At 46.3% G+C, this 27,303-nt stretch overlaps 2 protein-coding genes across 4 annotated transcripts; both read left to right on the top strand.

The window, feature by feature from the left end:
• The first annotated feature begins 688 nt into the window (after window positions 1–688).
• WDR74 (WD repeat domain 74) lies at window positions 689–5,701 on the top strand. Of its 2 annotated transcripts, none has more exons than XM_008573508.1 (11): window positions 689–813; window positions 895–1,001; window positions 1,086–1,207; window positions 2,714–2,789; window positions 2,910–3,056; window positions 3,220–3,321; window positions 4,273–4,373; window positions 4,470–4,525; window positions 4,864–5,009; window positions 5,125–5,181; window positions 5,490–5,701. In XM_008573508.1, exons 1-11 carry the CDS (start codon window positions 750–752, stop codon window positions 5,658–5,660), a joined length of 1,149 nt encoding a protein of 382 aa, XP_008571730.1. In that variant the 5' UTR covers window positions 689–749; the 3' UTR covers window positions 5,661–5,701. The 2 variants fall into 2 exon arrangements, with proteins under 2 accessions (XP_008571730.1, XP_008571729.1); XM_008573507.1 differs by having other exon boundaries at window positions 730–813; window positions 4,434–4,525.
• An 862-nt stretch (window positions 5,702–6,563) lies between these two features.
• STX5 (syntaxin 5) lies at window positions 6,564–25,342 on the top strand. 2 transcript variants are annotated; one of them, XM_008573505.1, is made up of 11 exons: window positions 6,564–6,700; window positions 7,368–7,611; window positions 8,667–8,737; window positions 8,896–8,951; window positions 9,069–9,139; window positions 12,028–12,144; window positions 12,225–12,281; window positions 12,448–12,529; window positions 12,981–13,087; window positions 13,261–13,382; window positions 24,592–25,342. In XM_008573505.1, exons 2-11 carry the CDS (start codon window positions 7,387–7,389, stop codon window positions 24,749–24,751), a joined length of 1,068 nt encoding a protein of 355 aa, XP_008571727.1. In that variant the 5' UTR covers window positions 6,564–6,700; window positions 7,368–7,386; the 3' UTR covers window positions 24,752–25,342. The 2 variants fall into 2 exon arrangements, with proteins under 2 accessions (XP_008571727.1, XP_008571728.1); XM_008573506.1 differs by having other exon boundaries at window positions 6,585–6,700; window positions 7,453–7,611.
• Window positions 25,343–27,303: the final 1,961 nt, after the last annotated feature.

Here is a 27,303-nt window from a genome sequence, read left to right as displayed (position 1 = left end):
TTCTACGTGAACTTTCGGAATGGCAGTTGGGAAAAGCCACTCGCGGGTTCTCGCTTTCTGCTCTATGTACTGGTATCAAGTGTACTTTTACCCGTCCCCCCTCCCCCCATACTGACCAGCTGCCAAAAACAAGAACAAAACTCCACTTCTATCAACAGCCTCACCGCTCCTTACATTTCTAGTCTGGCACACGGGAAAGTGCCTGGACTCTCTAGGCCAAACAGCCAAAAACCCAAAAGGCAGCACAACAGGGTATCACTGGACGTGTCAGTAAATGAAAGACAAGTTATAGGGCTTTAAAATGACGCCCCGATCTCCACTTTTCAAAACGCAGCTGTTTCCTTTGTTCTGTGTCTTTTACACTCGAGAATGAAGCCACGCCCCTCATTAAGGATTGCAGTCGTTTCTGAAGTGGGCTCTTGTCTAATAGTACAGTATACATATCACGTGACAGCTGGGAGTCGGGCTGGGCTGGCTCCACCCGGCACTGCGGCCCAGGAAGGATGCATTCCACTCCAAGTGCGAAATGATCGATTCACTCTTCAGACCTCCTTTAACAAGCATCTATCTCCCGCTTTCGTTTTCCTAAAGCAAAAAAAAAAAAAAAAAGCTGCAGCAGGAGCGGACCTGTTCTCTTCTTCCCGCTCTTTAAACTCCCAGGAGAGGCGTTTATCGGGACCCGACGTAGCGCCCGCTGGTGACGCTCAAGCTGCGCCGGAAGTGCGAGCCGCTGGCTTCTGGGCTTTGCCATGGCGGTCTCCGTAGCGCGTTGGAACCATGTGTGGGTCGGCACCGAGACTGGAATCCTGAAAGGTGGGTGGCAGGGTGGGGCGTCGGGAAGTGCGGGGGTCGACCGCTCGCGACCCCGACGCTACTGACGCCCTCGTCCCGCAGGAGTGAACCTTCAGCGAAAACATGCAGCGAACTTCACGGCGGCGGGACAGCCGCGGCGCGAGGAGGCGGTGAGCGCCCTGTGCTGGGGCGCGGGCGGCGAGACCGAGGTGAGTGGCCGCTGGCCGGGTTCGGAGCGGGGGGCCCGGGCGCGGCAGCTTCGCTCCCCTCGCCATCCTGCCCTTTGCTTGCAGATCCTGGTGGGCTGCGCGGACAGGACGGTGAAACACTTCAGCACCGAGGAGGGCATATTCCAGGGCCAGAGACACTGCCCTGGAGGGGAGGGCATGTTCCGGGGCCTCGCCCAAGCTGAGGGGTAAGACCGATCACCTCTCTGAATGGTCAGGTCGTAGGGAGGTCGTTGAGGCTCCCTGAGGATGACGGAATAATGGCGATAAACCCTTAGGCGACACGGGCCTGCGATGGTTGACGGGGATCTAGGGTCCTGCCTTTGTTCGTTCATTTCTATAATACACAGTTATTGAACATCTGCTGAGTTTTAGGTACTGGGAGAAGTGGAAGAGCTGCAGATGAAGTTTCTGCCTTCGTAAAGTTCGCATTCTTTAGGGCTTTTCTTCTGGCTTCATTATAACCTTCTGGGTAACCCTGAGCATAGTTTTGAGCAGGCTTTTGAATGCGTGCTAACCACCACCAGCAAGGTGATGATGCTCCCAAAGTAAAGAACAGGAAAGTGCTAGTGGTTAGGTTACCAGCCCAGCCTTCTGAAGATGAAGGCATCTGAAAAGGTCTGAAAAGGATAGATGGGGGATAAGACGCTTGAACTGGGTTTAGAAGTTTGAGTAGAATTTTGACAGATGGAGAAAGAGATGAGGGCATTCTAGAAAGAGAATACTGCCTGGGCAGAGGCTAAGGATTGGTGGCAGGCTATAGGGCACATAAATAGGATAAATAGCATTTGGAGATTGAAGCCAAGGAAGCGTTTTAATATGAGATGGATATTGTATTAGGTTGGGAGTAAATGTAAAGGGCTTTAAATGCTAGGTTGAGAGATTTGCACTTTTTTTTTTTTTGGTAGGGGGTGGGGGGTTACTAGTTTTTGAACAGGAAATGCCATGGTCAGAGCAGTGTCCCTATAGGAGTGTGGAGGATGGATGGAGAGAGAGCAGTTTTGAGATTGTTGATGCCACAACTCAGGCAAGCAATGCAGAGCCTGAAGCCAGATGGGGAGGGTGGGTAAATGTGAGAAAGAGCATAGGCTCAGGCTGCACAGATTCTGAAAAGAAACTTGCTTGGGCTTTTTTGGGGGGGGGGGAATTTTGAAGGAGAGACTGACATTTAGTGCCTGAACCCAGAATAGGGAACTTAAAAGAAGAAACTGGTATTGGACTTTGGTCAAACCCTAAATGCACAGCAGATCCATTTCACTCTGTTCAGAGCTACTGATCCTGACTCCTGGTAATTGACTCAAGATTCGGAAAGACTAGCAGGGCCAGGTGCCCCCAGACATAGCCGCGGAATAGTAAAAACACTTTGCTTTGGAGTATCACAGACTTGATTTCTAGCTCTTGTTCTGTCATTTATAGCTTAGTGGTAAGTCTCTTAATTTCTCAGAGCGTCAGTTTCCTCACTTATAAAATTGGTAACCCTCACCCTGTTGAGTAAATAGCAGACAAGGAAGCTGGAAACAGTCAAGCCCTACCTAGAATCTAGTTAAACTAGAGGCTTCCTTACAAATTGGTCTGTTAGGAGGGAGTCTAAGTTCATATGAATCAGAGGGTGTGTTGGCTGGGGCCTAAGAAACACTTTCACCCATTTATGTATTTGTATGTATGTCCCAACTCTATCCTTTCTCTGCCTGCAGCACCCTCATTACATGTGTGGATTCTGGGATCCTCAGAGTCTGGCGTGACAGTGACAAAGAGGCATCCTCTGACCCAGTGAGGCTCACATGCCCTGATGGTTGGGAAAGGGGGGGCCAGGGTAGGAGCCTGATGAGGGCTTTGGGAGAGGGAGGATTAAGGATTTTGGAACTGACCTTCATCTCCCATTCTTTTCAGCTCCTGGAACTGAGGGTGGGCCCTGGAGTATGTAGGATGTGCCAAGACCCAGCACACCCCCATGTGGTTGCCACAGGTGGGAAGGAGAATGCGTTGAAAGTGTGGGACCTGCAGGGGTCTGAGGAGCCTGTGTTCAGGGCCAAGAACGTGAGTGACGGGTGGGGAGGGCTGGGTCTGAGGTCAAGGGAGGCTGAGGCCACTGACTATGAGTCAGAGACCAGATGGGCTTTAGGGAGTAGTGAAGGAGACCTGAACAGTGTGGCACACTAAGCCTCCCACAACCCTGTCCCCCCTCTGTCTACCCCACCAGGTGCGGAATGACTGGCTTGACCTGCGGGTTCCCATCTGGGACCAGGACATACAGTTCCTCCCTGGATCGCAGAAGCTCGTCACATGCACAGGGTACCACCAGGTGAGGCACCAGCTCACCTCTACCTTCTGCTGGGTGAAAGCAGTATCCTAGAGAAACAGCCTCACTGTGCAGAACTGGTCCCCATGGTTTGGCACAGCTGCCCTCACCATGGAAGAGGTTGCATCCCGAGCTGTCAGAGGGCGAGCACTTCCTCATCTGTTCCAGCCCTGTGGCTGAGTCTGTGACCTCCCCTGAACTGTGGCTACTTTCCTCTTAATCTGGCAGAGAGGAGAGAAGGGAGTGTCCCCTTCACAGTGGGATTCACAGGGTGCGGGTGTCATGAGAGGACATTGGGCTGGGTGTTGGGAACTAGATTCTGGTCCTAACATAGCTTCTCTGATTTGCTTTGGGACCCAGGCCTGACTCCCGCTCCCCCAACCCCCACCCCACCTGTCTCTGGCCTCAACACCTCAACTTTACATGGCGGGCCTTCCTGGGGATCTTTACGGCTCCTCTCATTTGAAGTCTTGAGACCCAGGCAGAGCTTGGTCACTGTATTTGCCCTGATTCCTTTGCTTCTGCACATATAAGTCTGATCTTGGTGATAAGCCTAAAAACACATATGTTATCACAATAGATAGTTCTCTCTTGTTCAGGCAAAACTTCTCTGCTTGAAATTCAGTACCCTCTGACTACTGGACTGACTTGATTTCCCACCCCTACACTCTTCCTAGATGGGACTCTGGGGGGACCTCTCCTCTCAGCCCTGTCCATTCATGCTCCTAAGTAGCTCTTCTCACCTCCCAACACTCAGAGAAGAGTCATACATTTCTTTCTTTTTTTTTTTTTTTGAGGCTGGCTGGAGTCATACATTTCAAATGAGAAAGGTTTGGCTGAGAGTGGGTCATAAAAAAGAAAGCACTGTCCAGATGAGGGGGTGAAGATATGAAGAATGCCAGAGGGCAGTGTGTGGGGTGAGGACATTCTTATGATGCCTCGGTCTTCTTTTAGGTCCGTGTTTATGATCCAGCTTCTCCCCAGCGCCGGCCAGTCCTAGAGACCACCTATGGAGAGTACCCACTGACAGCCATGACCCTCACTCCTGGGGGCAAGTGAGTGTTTAGAGGGGAAGGGCTAGGTGGGTGAGTGGGGCTCGGGAAGGACTCCAGAAGGTTCCTTCTGACCCCACCTGCCTCTGGTCTCCTCAGTTCTGTGATTGTGGGTAACACTCATGGGCAGCTGGCAGAAATTGACTTTCGGCAAGGTGAGTGGACTAGGTGGTGTTTGGGGGAGGGGAAGGGACAGGGAGGAAGGGCAGGGTTCCCTCTGAGGTGGTGCAGTGAGACATTGAGCCCTCATTCATGTACCAGATTGCCTGGGTTTAAATCTGGCTTTCACCAAAAGCTGTATGACCCTGGACTAATTACTTCAACTCCCTATGCCTAAGTTTCTCCACCTGTAAAATGGAAATATTAATGGTAACTCCTGTCTCAGCATTAAACTGAGGATTAAATATAGAAATGTAAAGTGATTCGAATATGAAACACTCAATAGATGGCTCTTGGCTGACCAGCTAGCACTGATGCTTCCCCCCTTCTCCAGGGCGCCTACTAGGCTGTCTGAAGGGACTGGCAGGCAGTGTCCGTGGGCTGCAGTGCCACCCTTCAAAGCCCTTACTGGCCTCCTGTGGCTTAGACAGAGTCTTGAGGGTACACAGGATCCGGAATCCACGGGGCCTGGAGCATAAGGTGAGAGCCCAACCCTCTGGACCACACCCCCCAGTAACTGGTGGTTTCTTATGGCCCCCATTCATGTTTCTATCTCAGAGTGCTTGAGATCCTTAAAGTCCCTCATCTTTTGCAGGTTTATCTCAAGTCTCGACTGAACTGCCTCCTCCTGTCAGGCAGGGATGACTGGGAGGTGAGCAGTTGGGTCTAGGAATGTGGGAGCCAAGGGCATAGATGGTTTCTCTGTGGAGAGAGAAAGGAAGCAGCTGGAGCACGGACCTGGGGCTAAGTTACTTAATTTCTCTCAGGGGCATTAGCATTTGAAGTCTTGACAGTGTTATTGCCAAGGATGACATACCTGAGAGTATGGATGGTAGTGGCTTCTGGGAGCAGGAAATAAAAGGTGGTGGTACCCAGGGGGATTATTTCCCGGCTAGAGCATCCTTCCCTGTGGGTCTGTCACTGTACCTCTGAATCCTAAGCTTTTTTCCAACTCACCAGGATGAGCCTCAAGAGACCAACAGAGTGTCCCCAGAAGACACAGAGACAGATGAACTTTGGGCGTCCTTGGAGGCAGCTGCCAAGCGGAAGCATCCTCATTTGGAACAGACCCAAGGGGCTGTCCAAACCAAATGGAGAAAGAAAAAACGTCCAGGGTCCACCAGCCCCTGAAGACCCTGTGCCTACTTTGTAAATAAACAGCTCAACATCCACCATGATTCTGAGCCTTTTGTGATGGGAGAAAGGAAACGGGTAGCTTGGCTAGGGCCTCCCTGAGCTGGGACGGTGGGGTATCTGACGTCACAAAAGCGGGGCTTGGAGTCAGGCAGGCTGGCGTGGGTGGCACGGAGTCCGGGGCCGCTCAGGGCCATGGGCTGCTGCCAAGACAAGGGCTTGCAGACCTCCCATGAGGTGGCCAAGGAGAATTCCGAGGAACGCGAGGAAGGTGGGACCACAGACACACAATGAGGGCCTAAGCAACCGAAGAGGGGGCTGCCCCTAGGGGACCACCTAGGAGGTTGGACGCGGGAGGGTGGAGCTGAGGTCAGCGGACTCCTTGTCCCCGCAGGCGACGGAGATATCAACTTGGACTCCCCGGACCACCAGACTCGCAAGTCGAACGAGAGCCTTCTGATCACCGTGCTGTGGCAGCGGCTATCCTTGTTGAGCCGCAGGGGCTCCTCGCGGTCATCCAAGAGGCAGTCAGACCAGGCCCAAAGGCAGGGGAGTACGATCCATGAAGAGGCCCAGGAGGAGCCGGAGAAGGGATGACCCTAGAACTGCTCTCAGCCCGCCCCAGCCCCCAGAGAATAAAACTAATGTGGACCTGCCCGAGAACTTGTGCCTCTGCAGCTCGCTCCGGGGGCACTGGACGCGGGCACCACGGGGCTGCGGGCTCTTTAAGGTTTCACCCCGGAGGGTGGCCCCGCCCCTTGGGACATGACTCCATTCCTCAGGGGGGGGGCCACGGCGGCAGCCTAGCCAATGGGAGGGCGGAATCGCTCTGGCTTCCGGGGAGGGAGGCGTGTCTCTCGGGTCGCCGCGCTCAAAAAGGCGTGACACGGCTTTCTCGTCACCGGGGGTGGGGTTACGTGTGGGTGACGTGGCAGCTTTTAGTCTTTGGTCGGGTTTCGGCGGCTTCAGCGCCCGGGGAGGAGGCGGTGACAGCCCGGGGGATTGTGGCAGTGGCGGCGGCGGGCGGCAGAGAGGAGGTAGGATTCGCTCTGAGGGGTGTGGCCGCCGTGTCGGCTCCGGGGCAGCGGCTTTACGGAGGCGAAGATGGGCCGCAGGGAAGGGAACCAGGGGCGAGTGAGCAAGTCCTGTCGGCCCGGCCCCGGATGAGTGAATACGTCGCCGTCCAATCAGAAAAGTCCCCTGTTGAGAAAGACGTGGGCATTAGCTAGTCAGTGGCTGCAGTCTTCCAGAAGGCGGAACTTGGGCGGGGGGTGGGACTTCCTGTTTCAAATAAACACTTAGAGATTCCCCCCTCCGCTGCCCGAAGTGTGTTCCCCTCGAGAGGTCCGTCACCGTTTCTCGGTGAGGGGTCGAAGGAAACCGTGGCTACGAGACATCCCGGCTAGGGCCTGGGACTTTTGCACAGGCCGGGCTGGAGCCTCAGGGCCACGGGACCTGGCTCTGGCCCTGTCTCTGCTTCAAGGCGCGCTCTGGCCGCCAGGGCCAAGTTGGAAGAAGAGTCTGAGGAGGGTTAATTTGGGCCAGGGAGGAAACTGGGCCCATCCCGCTGCGGGCCGGCCCCAGGATCTGCGGGTGGCCTTGGGCGCGAAAGTCGGTGCCAAGTGCAGAAGAGAATTTGCTGGTTGGGGGGAGTTAGTGGGGGAGAAAGCTACCTCGGGAATGACACTCTCCCCTCCACGACAGTCCGAGGTTATGCGTCTCAATGATCCCGCGGAAACGCTACGGGTCTAAGAACACGGATCAAGGTGTCTACCTGGGTCTCTCAAAGACACAGGTCCTGTCCCCTGCAACTGCTGGCAGTAGCAACAGCGACATCATCCCTCTGCCCCCCCCAGTGGCCCTGGTCCCTTCCCCTCCCGACACCATGTCCTGCCGGGATCGGACCCAGGAGTTCCTGTCTGCCTGCAAATCGCTGCAGAGCCGTCAGGTGAGGACCTGGAGTGGAAAAGGCAAGGAGTAAGCCTTACTCAGAAACGGGAAGGGCTATGCTCCAGCACTGTTAACTAAAGTAATTCTTGGGAGGACCTGATGGAAAACTGATAGGCTTGGATGAAAACAAAAGAGTCCACTAAGTAACAGAAGAGGTGAGTGGGTTAGCTAACTAGTGGCAAGGAAGGACCTGGACTTTTTTGTGAGGAATCCCCTGGAGGGTAGGATTGCTGTTCCAGAAGGAATACCTCAGATAGCTGTAATGATTTGGTTTGGATAAGGAACATGTTCTAGAAAGAGCATTTCGCTGAGAAACAGGCACTTAGAATTCTAGTTCCGGTATAGTATAGTATAGTATAGTTCTACCACAAGTTTGTTCTGTGACCATGGGAAGTTAGTCTAGTTGGGCCTCAGTTTTTCTATCAGTAAAGTGAGGGAAGTTTTCTAGGTCAGTAGTTTCTATCAAAATCATTTTGGAATTTTTTTTGAAAATTAGATTTCCTTGTTTCATTCAGTCTAGATTTTCTGAATCCAAGTGGAACCTGAGTAACTGTATTTTTCAGTATTTTTACGGTTCAGCTCTTGTTAACAACTGCTCTTCTATATGATCTCCAAAAGTTTTCCGGCTACCCTCTTTGATTCCCCGATCCGAGGAATAAAACGGCAGTGCTAGCTACCATTCATTTAATGCTTACACTGTACCAGGTAGTTGACTAAAGTACTTTACAGCCCTTATGTTATTTAATGTTAGCAACAATAGGAGGGGGGTGGATTGTCTTCGTTTTATAGAAGAAGAAATAAAGGTTGAGACTGGTTTAAGTGACTTGCTCCAGATCCCCCAGCTAATAAGTCGTGGAATCAAGATTTGAACCAGGTCTACCTGTTGTTAAATCTGGGCTCTAAGCTACCACTGCTGATAAATCTAGCTTATTTGGTGGTAGACAACACCAATACTAGAAAGAGAGTTTAGTGGGCCCATGAGAAACAGTGAAAACTGGAAATGAGGAGGGGTAAACTAAACTAAACTTGTCACGTCCTGACATTGCTTTTCAGAATGGAATCCAGACAAATAAGCCAGCTTTGCGTGCCGTCCGACAGCGCAGTGAGTTCACCCTCATGGCCAAGTGAGTTGAGAGAAGCTTTGTGATGGGGTGATACAATGTCTGAGGAGAAGTAGGCTTGCCTTGGCTGTGAGGGCTGGATTTGGTTGTGCTGGAGCAAATGGGGGAATAGGCCCTCTCCTGCCCTTTTCTGCAGTGTTCTCACTAATGATTGTTTGCAGGCACATTGGGAAAGACCTCAGCAACACATTTGCGAAGCTGGAGAAGCTGACAATCTGTGAGTGTTCTTGGGGTCTTTCAGAGGTGGGGCAGTGAACCAAAGAGGGCTGAGGAGCTGCGCTCCCTGAGCCTTGTCTTTTACCTCACCCTTCGTGCTTTTCGTTTGTCTCTGTAGTGGCAAAACGCAAGTCCCTCTTTGATGACAAAGCAGTGGAAATCGAGGAGCTAACATACATCATCAAGCAGGTGAGCTACCAGCCATCAGGAGAGCCTGCATTTACATCAAATCACCTTCATCATTTTCCATTGCCATGGAGGTTCAGAGCAAGTTTCTAGAGCCAGCCCCAAACATGCTGCTTTTCTATCGAGTCACTAGACAATTACTGATCATCTTTTGTGTACAAAGCACTGTGTTGGGCACTGGTGACACCAACATGAGACAAGATTCTTGCCTTCAAGGGCTTGTTGTCTAGAAGTGTTATCTGGCTCATAAACCCATACTTAAAACGAGTAGGGGGAGAGTGGTACAAAAAAGATGAATGAGACAATCTAGGGACACTGGGAAAGATTTGATAGAGGGGGTGAAATCTGAGTTGGATTCAAGGCTCGTGTAGAGGCAGTGGAAGGACATTCTGGGCAGAAGAAACAGCATGTGTGGAGCATGGCTTATAAAAGGGAAAGGTCAAGTCTTTGCTCAAATGTGACCTGCTCAGGAAGGCCTACCCTAATGATGGTGTTTAATACTCCATCACCCCAACTCTCATCCCCCTTACCATGCTTTCTTTTCTTTTTCTATAGCAGTTGATACATTCTAATCTTCTTACTTATTATTATCTTATTATTATTAACTTATTATGTTTATTGTTTGTTTCTGTTCCTTCCCACCTATCCCATCCCCCCACCAAAGAAGAAAAAGAGAAACATAAGCACCACTGTGATTGTCCATTAGAAACGGGATTATGGTAGAAGCCAAAGGGAAGACCCATTTAAGAGATGCTGTACTGGTAGAAAAGAGAGGGTTCCATTAACTGTTGGGGTGTTATTGCTTAAGCATTTAAGAGCTAGCTCACTGGATTCAGACAGACTTGAGTTCACATCCCAGGAGTACCACTTATGTTGTGACCTTGGGTAAGCTCCTAACTGCTCTGAGCTATACAATTGTTGAGCTGGGCTCCATCTTTCAGCAGTTGGCACACATGGTAAGAAAGGGATTATAACAGTACCTACTTCACAGGGTTCTTGTGAGGGTTCATTTGTTTATTATTTTCAGTGACTGAGATTATAGAGTCACCTTTTCAGGGCCAAGACTACTTTAAGATGGGATGATCTAGGCTGGTCTGGCTGAAGATATGACATTTGAGACCTGAATGGTGAGGAAAAGCTAGTCATCCAGAGACATGGTGGGAGCACATTCCAGAAAGTGGGATTGAATAGCAAAGGGAAAGGACCTGAAGTTCAGGTGACTTGATGCATTTGATGAACACAAAAGAGGCCAGTGTGGTTGCAAGTGTAGAAAGGAAGTAGGAGACTGGTATGGGATAAGGTCAGAGGAAGGAGGAGGGGCCAAACCAGAGAGAGCCTGTGCAAGCCAGCTGAGGAATTTGGGTTGTATTCTACTGGGAGATATTAAGCAGGGGGATAACATACCTTGATTTTTGTTTTAAAGATCACTGTGGTTGTTGTGAAGGCAAACTAGAAGGAGGAGGTTGGAGAATTTTTTTAGAGACAACAGAAGGGGACTTGGACTAGGGTGGGTTTGGTAGAGAAGGAGATAAGTAGACAGATTCAGAGTATACGTTGTAATCAGTTGGATTCTTTGTGGGTTCCTGATAGGTTCCATGTAGATTTAAGGGAAAAGAGAAGAATTAAGGATGGCTCTAAGATTTTGGTCTGAGCACCGAAACTTAGATGAGTGGTGGTATCATTAATCAAAATGGAAAGAAGGATGAAGAGGGGGATGGGTGGAAATGAAGAGTTCTTCTATTTTTTATGATAAATTTAAGGATGAAGATAAAATTATAAGCTGCTTAGCATGTTGCATGGCATACAGTAAACAATACAAAGTTGTCATGTTTGACACAGTGCTGAGTCCATAGTAAGAACTCAGTAGATTATAGTTGTATTGTGGCATATAGGTGCCTTAAGGAGATGTAAGAATGTGACTTAAAAGCTTCTAGCTTGAGTACTTAGGTGGGAAGTGGTGCCATTTTCTAAGCTAGAACCCTAGGGGAGGAGATTTTGTGGGGAAAAACCAGTTTTGGACACGGGCCTGTGAGGAGGCTACAGTAACTCCAGATGGACAGACCAGGCATCAGTAGAAATGAATCCAGGGGTTTCAAGAGTGAGCGGGGTTGGGATGCTAATAGGAGGGACTATTGGAGGGACTCTAGAGGTTGTTTAATCCAGCTATTTTCTTCTAGCCTATTTCTCATGCTCACTATTTTTCTGCCTCTTCCTCCTCCTCTTTCTGATCCTTCCCTCGCTCTGGCTACGCTGGGGCAAGCCTTGTCTGCCACCCTGTGCTTCATCTCTCTTGTCTCACATGGCCTTTGGCTGTAGGATTAGGGAGCAAATGTCACATTGGTCTGGTGTAGAAGGCCTGGCTGTGCTACTAACTCACTGTGTGTGACCTAGAACAAGTCACAGTTTTTCTCTTTGGCAATAATTTTGAAAAGGAATTCTATGTATACAAATCATTTTTTTCCCTCTGAGGAACTATAGTGCCTTTGACTCCTCTCTTTTCCTGAGTATTGTCCAGGTGCTTTGCTGGTCAGTGTGCTCTGGGTTTGAGAGTTTGGCCTTTGACAGGGTCCTTTGGCCATGAGCATGGCCTCACCAAGCGGAGCAGAGCAGTAGGGTGGAGGGGTAAACAAGTAATTTATTCACAAATGGATGAGGCCCTACTTTGCCTTTTCCTGGCTCTTCTCTGTGTGGATTGAGCCAGAGAAAATACCAGACCTTGGAAAATCTTAGCAGGCCTTTGTGTTCTGACTGTCTGGGATATTCTCTCACTCCTGTTATTAACTTCCACTCTGTCCTCCCTGCCAGAGATAGTCCTGGGGATAGATGTGGGCTGAGGACTGCTTGGTTAATACCATTGTTTTTTTGTGTGTGTATGTGGGCTCTTTTACCAGGACATCAATAGCCTCAACAAACAAATCGCACAGCTTCAGGATTTTGTGAGGGCCAAGGGCAGCCAGAGTGGCCGGCACCTGCAGACCCATTCCAACACCATTGTGGTCTCCTTGCAGGTGGGACGGGGGGGAGGGAGGGAGGCAAAGAGGAGGAAGGTGTTGTCTTCTTTGCCTGACCCTCTCTCCTTTTCTTCTAGTCAAAACTGGCTTCCATGTCCAATGACTTCAAATCGGTTTTAGAAGTGAGGACAGAGGTGAGAAGAATCTGTGTAGGAGGAGTAGGAATATGGGGGTACAGGCCCAAGGGGGAAATGGGAAAGGGGCAAGTTCTGCAAGGTTGCGGGGCCAACAGGAGGGATCTTTTTAACATGCCTGCTTTCTAGAGGCCTCAGGACCTTTGCATTTCTTCCCCAACCCCAGAACCTGAAGCAGCAGAGGAGCCGGCGGGAGCAGTTCTCCCGGGCACCTGTGTCAACCCTGCCCCTTGCCCCCAACCACCTGGGTAAGTCATAGGCAATACATGAAGCCCTGAGGGGTAAGGCTTAATTACTGGGGTTGTGATGGGATCCTCTAAAGGCAGGCATTGGGTGGGAGAATGGAGGAGCAAAGAAGTTGCTAGGCTTTATCTCTCAGAGGTCAAACCTGATTGTTGGAATTCATGATCCACACTTAATCTATCACATTATCACTACTGGGGTAAATTCAATCATGTTCAGAATTACAGAATCTAATATTTTTGTACACTTTATTCAAATTCTCTCATTTAATTTTCACAACCACTCTTTGAGAAAGCAGCTATTACAGGTGAGGAAACTGAGGCTCAGAGAGGTTAAGTGCCCTGTCCAAGGTCACAAGGCTAGTAAGTGCCAGAGCTGGGATTCAAATCCAGAGCTTGTTGGCTTTGGACCTGCTTTTAACCACTAAGATGTGCCATATCCTCTTTCGTCCGCTAGGGGGTGGTGCTGTGGTTTTGGGGGCAGAGTCCTGTGCCTCCAGGGATGTGGCTATCGACATGATGGACTCTCGGACCAGCCAGCAGCTGCAGCTCATTGACGAGCAGGTACCCAAGCTCTGAACTGGAGAAGATCCAGCTCCTCTGTTGTCCTCCTGTGGTCCCAAAGAGAGTGTTTGGAGTGTGCCATGGGTGAAATGGCAAGCTGGGAGGGTCCTAAAGATGCAGGTCCTATCCTGAAGAAGCTCACAGTGCTCATGTGCTCTCTCCCTCTCCTGAAGGATTCCTACATCCAGAGTCGGGCAGACACCATGCAGAACATTGAGTCTACAATTGTTGAGCTGGGCTCCATCTTTCAGCAGTTGGCACACATGGTTAAGGAACAGGAGGAAACTATTCAGAGGTGAGATGCTCTCTCTCTCACCCCAAACAGAGAAGCCTTCTCTTCCCCAGGATTGGCAGCTTGAAGTCTCCAGGGACAGCTTGATGCCTTTTGGAAGAATAGAGTGAACCCTGCCCACCCACAGGCCCCAGTTCACCTGCTTCCATCCACTCAACAAGTATTTATGGAGGACATGTTCCATGTCAGGCACTCTTCTAGATGCTGGAGATATAGTGGGGAATAGAACAGGAAAGTCTCCATTTCATAGAGCTCACTCTGTTTCATGTAGTGTGTGTATGGAATTTGATAGGGCAGATGAGGACAGCTATTAAAAAGAATTGACCAACAAAATTTCAGGTATTGATAAGGGCTATACAGAGAATTAAAGTAGGATGATGTGTTAAGAAAGTAAGTACATCAGATTGAGTGGTAGGGAAGGTTGCTCTGAAGATGTGACATTTAAGCAGAGATCTGAATAACAAGAAGGATCCAGCCATGCAAAGGAGAGAGGAAGGTTGTTCTGGGCAGTGAAAACAGAGCAAAGGTCCCATGGTGGGGCAGTCTTGCTGTATTCAGGAATCAAGAAGGCCAATATGGCTAGGAAGTAATAAGCAGGGATAGAGAGATAACAGGGAGATACTGGAGGGATGTGGGCAGAGCCCCACCAGTGGGAAGACCTCTCTGTTCCTTTGGCACCACCTACTACTGCAAGAGGCATTTTATTTGCTCTTCTGTGGCACTTAGCGTTCATTCAGTCAGTTGTGCGGACAAAAGAGACAAAGATCCTCACCCTTGTGGAATTTAACATCCTAGTAGAGAGATGATAATGAGACATAAACACGATGAGTCAATTGTCTAGTATGTTAAAAAGTGATAAATACTTGGGCCGATCCTGTGGCGCGCTCGGGAGAGTGCGGCGCTGGGAGTGCAGCAGCGCTCCCGCCGCGGGTTCGGATCCTATATAGGGATGACCGGTGCGCTCACAGCGCTCACTGGCTGAGCACTGGCTGAGCGCGGTGTGGCCGGTCTCAAAAAGGACAAAAAAAAAAAAAAGTGATAAATACTAAAAAATAAGAGTAGGATAAACTAATTAAGAGTGTTCGGTTTGGAGGAGCAAGTTATAATTTTAAATAGGATGGTAAAGTAGGCCCCATTAAGAAGGTGTCATCTGACTTGGGAGAAGGACAGGGAGTTAGTCATGTAGACACCTGGCAAAAGGAAGAACCAGCGTAAAGGCCTTCAGGCAGAAATGTGTCTGATGAGTAAAAGGACAGCAAAGAGGCCACTGCAGCTGGGGAGAGTTGTACAAGGTCACAGGGGAAAGGAGGGACCAGTTCACAGAAGGCCTTTTGAGACCATTGTGAAGCTTTGGCTTTTACTCTGAGTGACATAGGGAGCGATTGCAGGGTTTTGATGAAAAGGTAACACCATCTTACTACTATTTGAAAAGGATTTCTCCTTTTTATTTGGTGACAGATTGTAGGGGGCTAGGATAGAAGCAGAGAGATCACTGCAGAGGTATTTGCAGCAGTCTAAACAAGAGGTGATGGTGGCTGGGACCAAGGTAGAAGCAGTGGAAGTGGTGAGTAATAGTTGGATTCTGGATATATTTTTAAGGTAGAGCCAACAGGATCAATTACTTGATAAGAATGTAGAGTATAAGAGAAGAAGAGCTTATGATAACTCCAGGTTTTAGATGTGAGCAACTGAAGGATTCATGGCTTTCATTTAAAATAGGGCTGGCTACTTGGGGTAGAGCAGGTTTAGGGGGAAAATGAGTTCAATCTTGGACACATCTGACAAGAGGTGGACAGTTGTCTGTTAGACATTTAAGTGGAAATGTTGAGCAGGCAGATGGATATGTGAAATTTAGGAGACATGTCTGGACTGGAGATAAAAATGTGGGCAGAACTGGACTTTGAATTAAAGAAGTACGTGTAAAGAGGAGGATCAGGCACTTTTTTTTTTTTTTTTTTTTTTGGCAGCTGGCTGGTATGGGGAATCTGACCCCTTGACCTTGGTGTTATCAGCACCACACTCTCCAAAGTGAGCTAACTAGCCAGCCCCCCCCGGGGCCATTTTTGAACTCAAGTCTCTGTCCTGGGAGGAGACTGAAAAGGAACACACCTGATGAGGTAGGAAGAAAAATAAATGAGTACCATGTCCTAGGAGCCAAGAGAAGAAAACACATCAAGGGAAGAGTAATCAGCTGGGACAAGTGTCACTGATAGACCAAGCAAGATGAGAGCTGAGAATTTAATTGGAGTGTTTACTTCATTAATATTTAATGCAATTTTTGATAAGGTTGGATTTAGATCTACCATTTTACTGTTTTCTGGTTTTCCCTTTTGTTTTTTGTTCCTCTGTTTCTTCTTTCCTGTCTCCCTTTGAACTAATAGAAATCTTTTTTTCCCCTTAGGGGAATAGAAATTTTTTTTAGAATTACATTTCAGTTTGTCTGTTGGTATCTTAGCTATACGTCATTGATTTTTTTTTAATTAGTGGTTGCTCTAGGAATTACAATATGCATCATTAACTTTTCATTGTCTATTTCATATAAAATGTGAGAACTTTGCAAACTTCTCTATCCTTTATTATGTAGTTATCGTATTTGTTGCATCTCTGTACTTTATCAATCCCACAGTACAATATTATAATTTTTATTAAAGTTAAATATGTTTTAAAGAAATTAAGAGGAAAAAATAGTCTTTTATATTTACTCAGATATTTACCATTTTTAGTGCTCTTCATTTTTTTGCTGAATATACAAGTTTCCATCTGGTATCATTTCCCTTTAATCTGAAAAAGCACTTCCTTGGGCATTTTTTGTAGTGCAGGTCTGCTGTTGACAAATTCTTTCAGTTTTCTTTTATCTGAAAAGGTCTTTATTTCACCTTTACTCTTGAAAGATATTTTCTCTGGATATAGAATTCTGGATTTAGGGGCTAGCTGGTTAGATCAGTTGGTTAGAGCGTGGTGTTATACACAAAGGTCAATAGTTTGGATCCCCATACTGGGCCAGCCGCCAGGAAAAAAAAAATTCTGGATTTACAGTTTTATTCTTTAAGCACTTTAAATGTATCACACTTACTGTCTTGGTTTCATTTGTTTCCTATGAGAAGTCAGTGTTTATTTTAATTGTTATGTGTGATGTGTTTTTCTCTGACTGCTTTTTAATATGTTTTTTCTTATTTTTGGTTTTTAGTAGTTCACTGTAATGTATCTAGATGTGATTTTCTTTAAATTTATTATGCTTGGAGTTCTCTGAGCTTGAATCTGTAAATTTATGTCTTTCACCAAATTTAGGAAATATTTGGCCATTATTCTGCTTCTTTTTGTCCTTCCTTTACACACACACAGTTTGAGTATTCCTTATCTTATATGCTTGGAACCAGAAATATCTTGGATTTCAGATTTTTTCCGATTTTGGAATATTTGCAGGTGCTCGTACTTAACTAGTTGAGCATTTCTAACCCAAAAATCTAAAATCAAAAATGCTGTGTGTGTGTGTGTGTGTGTGTGTACATGTATATGAGGGTACTTCAAAAACTTCATGGAAAGATTTGTATTATCTTTTAATTCTATTTTTCTTGAACTTTTTGAAATACCCTTATATATACGTGAGGCATCTTCAAAAAGTTAATGGAAGAATTCGGATTATCTTTTTTTTTTCTTTGTTTTGAGTTTCTACACCCGTCATTGACTGATCATCTTTTTTTTTTTTTTTCCTTTTTGTCTTTTTTACTGACCGGTAACGGGATCACAACCCTCGGTGTCGCGCCCGTACTGGGGACCAGCAGCGGGATCGCAACCCTCGGTGTTGCGCCCGCACCATGCTCAGCCAGTGAGCGGGAACCGGTCTCCACATGGGATCCGAACCCTCGGCGGGAGCGCCGCCGCACTCCCAAGCGGCGCACTCTACAGTGTGCCACCGGGCCGGCCCGACTGATCATCTTTTAATTCCATTTTTCCACAAACTTTTTGAAGTACCCTTGTGTGTGCGTGTGCGTGTGTGTGTGTGTGTGTGTGTGTGTGTGTGTGTGTGTTCCTTTCCAATGTCATCAATGTGCTGTCAGATTGATAACATTGTAATAAACCCATTTGGGCAGTTTTTTATTTTAGGTACTATATTTTTCAGTTTTAAAATTACTGTTTGGTTCTTTTTTGTAGCTTCTTTTCCCCTGCTGAGATTTACTATCTTTTCAGTCATTACAAGCATGTTTTCCTTCAGTAATAATAGCTGCTTTAGAACCTTGTCTGATAATTTTCAACATCTGGGTAATCCTAGGGTTGGTCTTATTCTTTACCGCTCTCTCTCTCTCTCTTTAATTTTGTGACTGGCTGGTACAGAGATACAAACCTTTGATCTTGACATTATCAATACCTCATTCTAACGAACTGAGCCAACCAACCAGCCTGCCTTTTCTCTTGAGTATGGATCACAGTTTCCTATTTCATTGGATGTTTACTAATTTGGGATTATATCTTGCATGTTATGATTAATGCATTACAGAGATTCTGGATTGTTATGTTATTCCAAAGAACATTGACTTTTTTGTTTTAGCAGGAAGTTAACTTGGCTGAACTAAGGTAGTGTTTTTTATATTTAGTCTGGGGTTTATAGTTGTTATTTATGGAATGGTTGGTCTAATAGGAGCTACCCAGTCATAACTAGAAGCAGAACCTTGAGGAGTGAGGAATAGTCATTGGATTCAACAATGTGGATGTTGCTGGTGACTTTGAGTCAGGTTCACTGGAGGAATCAGAGCAAAAGACTGGATGGTGGGGTTTAAGAAAGAATAGGAGAGAGCAACCAGGAAGAATAAGAATAGACAGTGCTTTCCAGGAGTTTTGCTTCAAAATGGAGCGAGGAAAAGGAGTGATGGCTGATAGGAGAAGTGAGTCACAACAAGTCGTTTTATTTTTATTTTTCGCTGGCCAGTACAGGGATCGAATCCCAGACCTTCATGTTATCAGCACCACACTCTAACCAACTTAGCTAACTGGCCAGCTGGAAGAAGTTTTCTTTTTTAGTTTTTTATTATAAAAATTTTTAAATTTACAAAAAAGTTGAATGAACTATAATAAATACTTATATCTACCCCCTAGATACAACAATTGTTAACATTTGGCCAGATTTGCTTTATCTTTTATTTTTTTGGAACCATTTCAAAGTAGGTTGTAGATATCATGATACTTTACCCTAAAATACTTTAGCAGGTATCTCCTGAGAATAAAGGAATTCTCTTTAAAATCCACACCCAGTTGTCACATCCATCACAATTACCAATTTCCTAATATATCTAATATCCAGTTAGTGTTCAGATTTCCCCAGTTGTCCTCAAACTGTTTTTTTAGTAGCTTTTTAAAAATGAAATCAAAAATCAAGCAAGCTTTGGGCCGGCCCGGTGGCGCACTGCTATAGTGCGCCGCTTGGGAAGCGCGGTGGCGCTCCCGCCGAGGGTTCGGATCCCACATACAGACCAGCCGCTCACTGGCTGAGCGAGGGGCGGGAGCAACACCGAGGGTTGCGATCCCGTGGCAGGTCCTGGTCCGGTACAGGCACGACACTGAGGGTTGCGGTCCGTTGCCGGTCACGAAAAAAAAGAGACAAAAAGGAAAAAAAAAAAAATCAAGCAAGCTTTATATATTACTTAGTTATGTCTCTTTATTCTTTTATTATACTCCTCACCCGTTCCCCTCCCCGCTTTTTTTAGTTGACTCTGAAGAAAGAAAGCTAGGTGCCTTGTAAAGTGTCCTATATCCTGAATTTGTCTGAATGTTTTCCTCATATTATCGATTTTCTATCCCCTGTATTTCCTACAAAGTGGAAATGGGGTCTAATTGTTTTACTGGATTTAGGTTAAACATTTTAGAAAGGAATAGGAGCTTCTCGGGCTGGCTGGTTAGCTCAGTTTGTTAGAGCATGGTGTTATAACACCAAGGTCAAGGGTTCGGATCCCTGTACTCAGCCAGCCACCAAAAAGAAAAAAAAAATAAAAGTATGTTTGTATACCAGTGGGAATGATCCAACAGAGAAATAAAAATTGATGCTGTAGGAGAGAGGAGAGAGTTCTTGAAGTGAGGTCCTTGAGAAGCCGAAAGGAAGTGGGATCCAGTGCACAAGTCTAGGGCTCGGCTGTAAGAAAAGCTGGTGGTAGGTGGGAGGGCAGATGCAGGGGTAGGTGGTGGAGTGCAGTTCTCTTCAGACTACTTCAGTCTTTGCAGTTCAGTAAGAAGAGAGGCCATTAGTAGAGAGGATGATGGAGCGGAGGTGTGGGAAGTTTGAGGAAGCTGCCAGTGGACACACTGTGGTCCTTTTGCTCTTAGGCCTTCAGGTAAGGTCCAGTCCGGGTTGATCTTTATTCCCCACAGCACCTAGTGCTTTTACCCTAGGTTGTTAATTATGTGAAACTTAGTGAACACCTGCATTTGTATAAAACAGGTTTCCCAGCACTCATCCATTAAGCAACATCACATTTAATTTTTCAAAGTAGACACTTGGAGATTGATTCGATAGATGTGAGTGGAGTAGGCTTCTAAGAAGTTTCATTTTTTACAAGCTCCATAGGAGCATCTGATGAGTATTCAGGTTTGGGAACCACTGATTTAAAGGATGTGTATTTATTTATTTAGGTACTATACATTGAGTACAAGCCATTTATAAGGTACTGTGACCACAGCTGTCTTGATTTTAGTGTCAAGAGAATTAACCGATTTTTATCTGGTTCAGCTGAGACCTAAAGAACCCATTGTCAAGTTAGGCCATAAACACTACAGCTCCTCAGGCTATGATGTATTTTGAATATTAGAATATTGTTATAGAGGGCCGGCCCGGTGGCGCACTGCTACAGTGCGCCGCTTGGAAGCGCGGTGGCGCTCCCACCGAGGGTTCAGATCCCACATACAGACCGGTTCCCGCTCACTGGCTGAGTGAGGTGTGGGCGCAACACCGAGGGTTGTGATTCCGTTGCCGGTCCCGGTCCGGTACGGGCGCGACACTGAGGGTTGTGATCCGTTGCCGGACATGAAAAAAAGACAAAAAAAAAAAAAAAAGAATATTTTTATAGATTCAGTAAAACAGAATTATTAAAGACATTTGGGTTTTTTCCCCAATGCATACGTGTTTAAATAGAATTATAGCATATATGCAACTTTACATCTTAGTCTTCCTTGGAACAGTGTCATAGATATTTTTCACTGTTTGTACTCATTCATTGGTTTAGCAAACATTTGTTGTTGCTGCTGTGGGCTAGTCCTGCTGGGTCTGAGGATAGGAAGGTAAAAGACCATTGTGGTCCTCATTGAGCTCGCTGTCTAGTAGGAGAGACATTAATTGACAATTACAGTTCAGTATGATAAGGGCAAGAAGAGAAGCGGGATGAGAGGACTCAGAGTAAGTACCTCTCCTGGATGGGGTAAAGGGGCCTTTCCAGAAGTGGTAGCAAGCTAAGACTTGAGGGGGAATGCCAGCCAAAAAAGGGGAAAGGGAAGACAGTTCCATGTGGGAAAAACACAGCACAGAAATGAGAAAAGGCTTGGTAGATTCAGGAACACAGAACTATTCAGTGTGGCTGGGGGAGTGGTGAGAGATGGAGCTAGACAAGCAGGGCCAGATCACAAATGACCTGTATGCCACAGCAAGAAGTTTGGTCTGAGGATGAGAACACAGGAGGAAGCAGGTTGGTAGTTGGTGAGGGAATGAGGTTTGTTCCGGACATGCTGAGTGTCAGACTCCATGGGACAGCTAGGTGGCAGAGTCCAGTAGGCGTTTGATGCATGGTTTGATGTTCAGAAGAGAAGGCTGAGCTAGATATAAGGACTTGAGAGTCAGTGGCCTCTTGGTGAAACCATGGGCATAGACCACCCAGGGACCTTGGGTAAAGTGAGAAAAGGGACAAGATAGATCCCCATGGATTCAAGGGATGTTTGGAGAAGGGGAGGATCTGTCCGCAGAGACTGACAAGGAAGTTTCAGGAAGATGAGAGGAGAAAGTGGAGAAGAAAGATATGTCCTTAGAAGCTGCAGCAGAGGAATTTTAAGAAGAAGGCAATAGTTATTTCTTAGTGCTCCTGAGAAATGAAGTGTGAGGTTAAGGATGTGTATGAATTGGATCAGGGGCCAGCAGTTTAAGTTGAGTGGCTCAGAAGCAATTTTATTAGTAGTTTGAAACATAAAAGGGAAGTAGAAAGAAGAGGAAATTTGTGGGCAACTTTATACAAAAGAAACTAAAATTTCGAAAGAATGAATTTTTGAAATAGGCGTAGGCATTCATATGCTTGCTCCCTGCATGCTGGTGTGATTTTTATTTTTTCTAAGGTGTGAGAACTGCTGACCTAATGATACTCAGTCATTTTCCTTTTTCCCTTCATTTTACAAATGAAAATATTCAAACTACGGAAAAGTTGGGAGGATAGTACAATGAACACCATATTCCCTTCACCTGCAATCACCAGTTGTTAACATTTTATCACATTTGTTTTCTCTCTCTTGTTTTTTTTATGAATCTTTTGAAAGTAGGTGCAAAAATCATGGCATTGAATCCCCATATACTTCAGTACGAGTCTGCCAAGAATAAGGCAGTCTCCTGAGCAGCCACAATACCGTTATCATAGCCAAGAAAATGAGCAGTTTTCCAACACTGTCCAGTACTCAGTCAATGTTCAAATTTCCCCAGCTGTTTTTTTTTTTTTTTTTAAATTCTTAGCTTTTTTCCCTTCAATTAAGACCCAGGCAAGATTCACACATAGTATTTGATTATGTCTCTTTAGTCTGCTTTTGTTGTTTTGTTTTTTTTTTTTGTTAACATCAACTTTTTGTGTGTGTGTCCGGTGTTTCCTCATGATTAGATTTAAGTATTTTTGACATGATGATCACATCAGTAGGCACTTGATGAGGTTTTCTCTTTAATAGTGATGCCAATTTGGTCACTTTTTAAGTTGGTGACCATCAGACCGAGTATCTGGAGAGTGATACTTTGAGTCGATGTGAATGTCCAGCTCCCCCTACATAATGATCCTTGCCCGAATCATTTGTTAGATTGTGTTACAAAATGGTGATTTTCTAATTCTAACATTTCTTTTACATGATTAGAAGGCATTCTTCTGTAAAGGAGCTTTCTCTTGCTTTCTTTGTCTAAGTTATCACTGTGGAATCATGGATTTTATTGTTTTTGTTCAATGTATTATAATCCATTATTATTATTGATGAAAATTAGGTTTCCTAAATCTGGCCATATGGAGCCACTTGAAGTCAGCTTCTGTGTCCTTTTATTTTATTTTATTTTTTTCTGATCGGTAAGGGGTCGTAACCCTCGGCATGGTGTGGTCTGCACCACGCTCAGCCAGTGAGCGCACCAGCCATCCCTATATAGGATCTGAACCCGCGGCCTCGGTGCTACCAGCGCCACACTCTCCCAAGTGAGCCACGGGGCCGGCCCTTCTGTGTCCTTTTAACATGATCCCATTATTCTTAATCATAAAATTTTGGGGAAACTGAAACTCAGAAAACTACACTCTCAGGTTTCCTAATCGTGGCCAAGTAATCTTTCTAGTTTTTTGGCCCACTGTCTTCTTAGGTTCAATCATTTGTTTGTTTTTTATTTTTATTTATTTATTTATTTATTTTGGTGGCTGACCAGTACAAGGATCTGAACCCTTGACCTTGGTGTTGCAATTTTTTTATTGTTTTTGTCCCACCTTCTCATACTCCCCTCTGGTTTTCTCACATCAGTTTCATCATCTGTCCTTTCTGTTCAGACAGACTCCAGCTTATTGCTTGACTCTTTCCCTCTAATTTTTCTTTCTCTCTATAGATATTCTTTTGTCCTCCTTCCTTTGGAAACTTTTCCCGTTTTCCTCAGTCCTCTCCTTCCCATGCCATTATTTTCTGCCTCATTCATTTCTATTTTCTAATTCTGCTACTTCCTCTGACTATCCCATTGGTTCCTACTTTTGCTTTTTTGTTTGTTTATAGAGCTCTTTTCTACTAGTTTTCATCCATGGATTCTTATTTAAAATCTTTTATATGCCAGATTGCATTTATTAAGTTTATCCATTTTTGTTAAGCAGAGCCATTCATTACTGCTAATACAAGGAGATTTATTCGATATGAGATAACAAATGCACCCACACTGAGAAATGTAATTATAACCAAAAGCCAGGAAACCTGATAATTTAGTTAGTCTCTCTGACATAAATAGGAAATCACAATTCGGGCTCCTGTATTTGAGACACTGAGATGAGCTCACAGTTCTCATGACCACCTTCCCAGGACCTTGGGCTTGCAACCACTGGCCCAGAATTTCCTCTCAATTTCCAACTGGATTGCCAGGCCCCACTGGCTTTTTCATACTCACAGCTCGCAAAGGCTCTATTCCCGGAGACTTCTTTGCAAAGACCAGGGTTTGTGTTTGGTTTTTAGGATTGTATATGCAGATTGGCTAGGGATTTTTTTTTTAAGGTTAGTCAAGTGGAGCAGTGGGAGTAGAGAGGGAATGAAGAAATCTGTAACTGTTTGTGATCAATTAGTTGTAAACACCCCTGCATGCAGCACCCCTGCACTCAGAATTGCCACAGTAGTATCACCCGTTCTCCCCTCACCACCCTCAGGCCCATGAAGTCTTTCCTCTGAGGACTTCTCTACACCCTAGAGAGAGACATGTTCTCCAAATAGGTCTTCTCTTATTCCCTGACTTCCTGTCCATATCAAATTTTTCTTCTTCTCTCACTCAGAACCAGGATTTCCTGACTAGAATGATCTGTGAGCTTTTTTCCTTTATTGTAAATGCAAGACATGTTCTTTATATAAAAATCAAGAAATACTGATGAATAAAAAATATAAGTAACATTTTGGGGGCTCTTTTGGGTTGGGGACTTTATATTTATTTTGTCATTGAAGACTGGCAAAAGCCTGAGAGGAGGTAGGGTTTGTGTTATCCTCATTTTGCAGGTGAGGAAAATAAGACTTGAGGTTAAATGACTAACTTAGACTTATAACATAAGCTAGCAAGTGGCAGAGTTGGTTTTTAAACCAAAAGCAAGACTTGTTTATATCATCCTTCCAGAGCCTTTTCTATACACACATATATATACAAAAATGGGATATTTTATATAAACGCTTTTTACTTCTACATATTGTGACCATCTTTCCATGTCAATAAATAGACTTCAACAGCATTCTTTTTAATCCAGTGTCCTTCTGTTTCCTCTCCTCCTGGCCCTTTCCCCAGGATCGATGAGAACGTGCTAGGAGCCCAGCTGGACGTTGATGCTGCGCATTCAGAGATCCTCAAGTACTTCCAGTCAGTCACCTCCAACCGGTGGCTGATGGTCAAAATCTTCCTCATCCTCATTGTCTTCTTCATCATCTTTGTGGTCTTCCTTGCCTGAACCCTCTCCACTCTGAGGCACTCCATGGGGGTTTGGGACCCTCCTGGTAGGGCAGATGGCCAGAGCTGCCACTGAGCCTGTGCAGGGTGCTTGGGAGAAAGTCCCTGTTTCCCTGGAACTGCTAAGAATGGCCACTGCCCTGATCCTCCGCCCTTTACCTCTGGCCATCCCTTTCTCCCCTCACCACCCTCAGGCCCATGAAGCACACAGTTCTGGATTTGGACTCTGCTGTGAAGTGGCTGGAAGGGAACAGAGGCCAGCTGGGGGCCAGTGGAAGAGGTTGTCTCCACTGGCAGATTTTTATAAACCTTCCCCAGTCTCTCCCAAAGGAAATTTTGGCAGCAAGGGGAGATGATGCCCTTCCCCCCCACCTTCCTGGGAGTGAAGAGAGGAAGCAAAACTGTCCCAGGGACCAACTTTCCCATCTGGGTTAGAACTTAACCTCTTCTTCCTCTCTTCACCATGTGAGGCAGGGGACCCTAAGCCCTTCAGCTGCCTGCACAACCCCCAACATCGGCTGCTGGTGACTCTCAATCTGCCAAATGTGCTGCAGCTCGTTTTCTCCCAATTACAGCAAGACTGTCAGCCTCACTAGCCATGTCGTCATTTCTGGGTGGGATCGTCGAAGGGCCTAGGCAGTACCAGAACTGAAAGGGTTGGGCTAATGGCCCTACCACTGACCCTGCCAGCTTTGCGGCTCTGTACACACAGCTGCCTCCAGACAGGGGCACCTGCCTCCAAGTGCAGCAGCACCTCATTAGTATGGAAACTTGCTTTCAGATGGGGGAGTAGGACCCAGACTGGGTCCCTGATTGGTGGCAACTTTCAGGACCATCTCAAGCGGTGTTCGGACTTCTTTCATCTGTATCCTCCAGCCAGTTGGCCCCCGCTATTCCTTGAGCTGAGTGAGGCAGGAGTTCTGCCTGCTGCCAACAGTAGAAGGTGAAGTGCAGAATTTGTTCCCAGCTGCGGCTGAGGCTCTTGGTTCCCTCCAAGCTCTTCACCAAATCCAAACCAGTCACAGGAGAATGGTGAAGGGCCCTGCCTGGAATACCTGCCCTTTAGGGAAGTTCATATGCTTGTCTTTCCTAACCAGGACCCACAACCACACACTCAAGTACCCCCATCTCACACTTCCCAAAGGAAGCTCAAGCTATAGAGACTACAATTACCATGCTCAGGGGCTGGTGCTAGTACTTTTTGGGGACTCTAGCAGACTAGACTCTAGGAGTCTAGTTCTCTAGGAGAACTCATGGCCCTGGCACTTTAAAGTTTCCTCTCTCCTTGGTGTCACTTCACCAAGTGACCCACCACTGCTAGCCACCTGCCCTGTGTACCCCATTGACACATGATGGTGATGGGGGTCTATCCCTAGCAAGGCACAACAGTGATGGGTGGGGAGGTTTGTGAAGACGAATGCTCACAAAGGCCCTGACGGATGCTATCTCACTTGACTCCGCAATTCTTTGGTGGGGGAGGGGGAAAGTAGGGGTGTAGAACAGAAACTCATTTAAAATATTTCACAAATATTTGTCGTTTCTAGTATGTGCCAGGCGTGGTACTGAGCCAGGCGCTGGAGGAAAGAAGTCATGAATTAGTCAAGGTCCCTGCTCCCATGGAGCTTACATTCCAGTTTTCTATTTCGTGATTATTAATATCTTTTATAGGCGAGGAAAGCCAGGCATAGACCCGCAGCTGGTAAAAAGCTAAGCTGAGACTTAAACACTGGCCGGCTCCCCCAGGGGACTGTGAGCGATCACTCCCTCTCCGAGGCCCGGTCTCCATGCGTGGGAAGCCCTTCGTGTGGCCTCCTTCCCCGCGTGGCTTGCAGCAGCTCCCTCTGCTCCAGCGTTAACCGTGGAGCTACCGGAGCAGCGTTAGCGGACGAATAAGAAGATGCGGAAATGAGCGGGCAACGAGCCACGGCTCCGCGAGCTCAGGCCTTGGGCGGGGTGTGGGCGGCCGGGCCCCGCCCCCGCGCACGTAATAACTTCGTATAGCATACATTATACGAAGTTATCGGAGATTGACTTTGTGTTTGGGTATAAGCAAAAGGGGAAGGCTTCCGTTCAAGCCATCAATGTTTTTCATCCTGCTGTAAGTGACTTCAAATAATCTGCATTCAACGAATAAAGAAACTGTGGTATATATACATAAAGGAACACTATTCAGCCATGAGAAAGAAGGAAATCCTGTATTTGTGACAACATAGATGAACCTGGAGGACATTATACTAAGTGAAATAAGCCAGGCACAGAAACACAAATACTGTATGATCTGACTTATATGCAGAATCTAAAAGAGTCGAACTCATAGATGCAGAGAGTAGAATGGTGGTTTCCAGGGGCTGGAGGGTGGAGGGATTGGGGAGATGCTGGTCAAAGCATACACACTTTCAGTTATAAGAGAAAAAAAATTCTGAGGATCTAATAATGTAACATGGTGACTACAGTTAACAATACTGTATTGTATACTTGAAATTTGTTAAGAGAGTAGATCTTAAATGTTCACGTCACCAAAATAAGTAAATAAAATAATAATAATAATAATAA

The sequence above is a fragment of the Galeopterus variegatus genome, unplaced genomic scaffold, assembly GCF_000696425.1.
Source record: "Galeopterus variegatus unplaced genomic scaffold, G_variegatus-3.0.2 Scaffold926, whole genome shotgun sequence".
Taxonomy (NCBI): domain Eukaryota; kingdom Metazoa; phylum Chordata; class Mammalia; order Dermoptera; family Cynocephalidae; genus Galeopterus; species Galeopterus variegatus.
The sequence above is the reverse complement of the archived record's forward strand: the minus strand, read 5'-3'. Positions and strand labels throughout refer to the sequence as shown.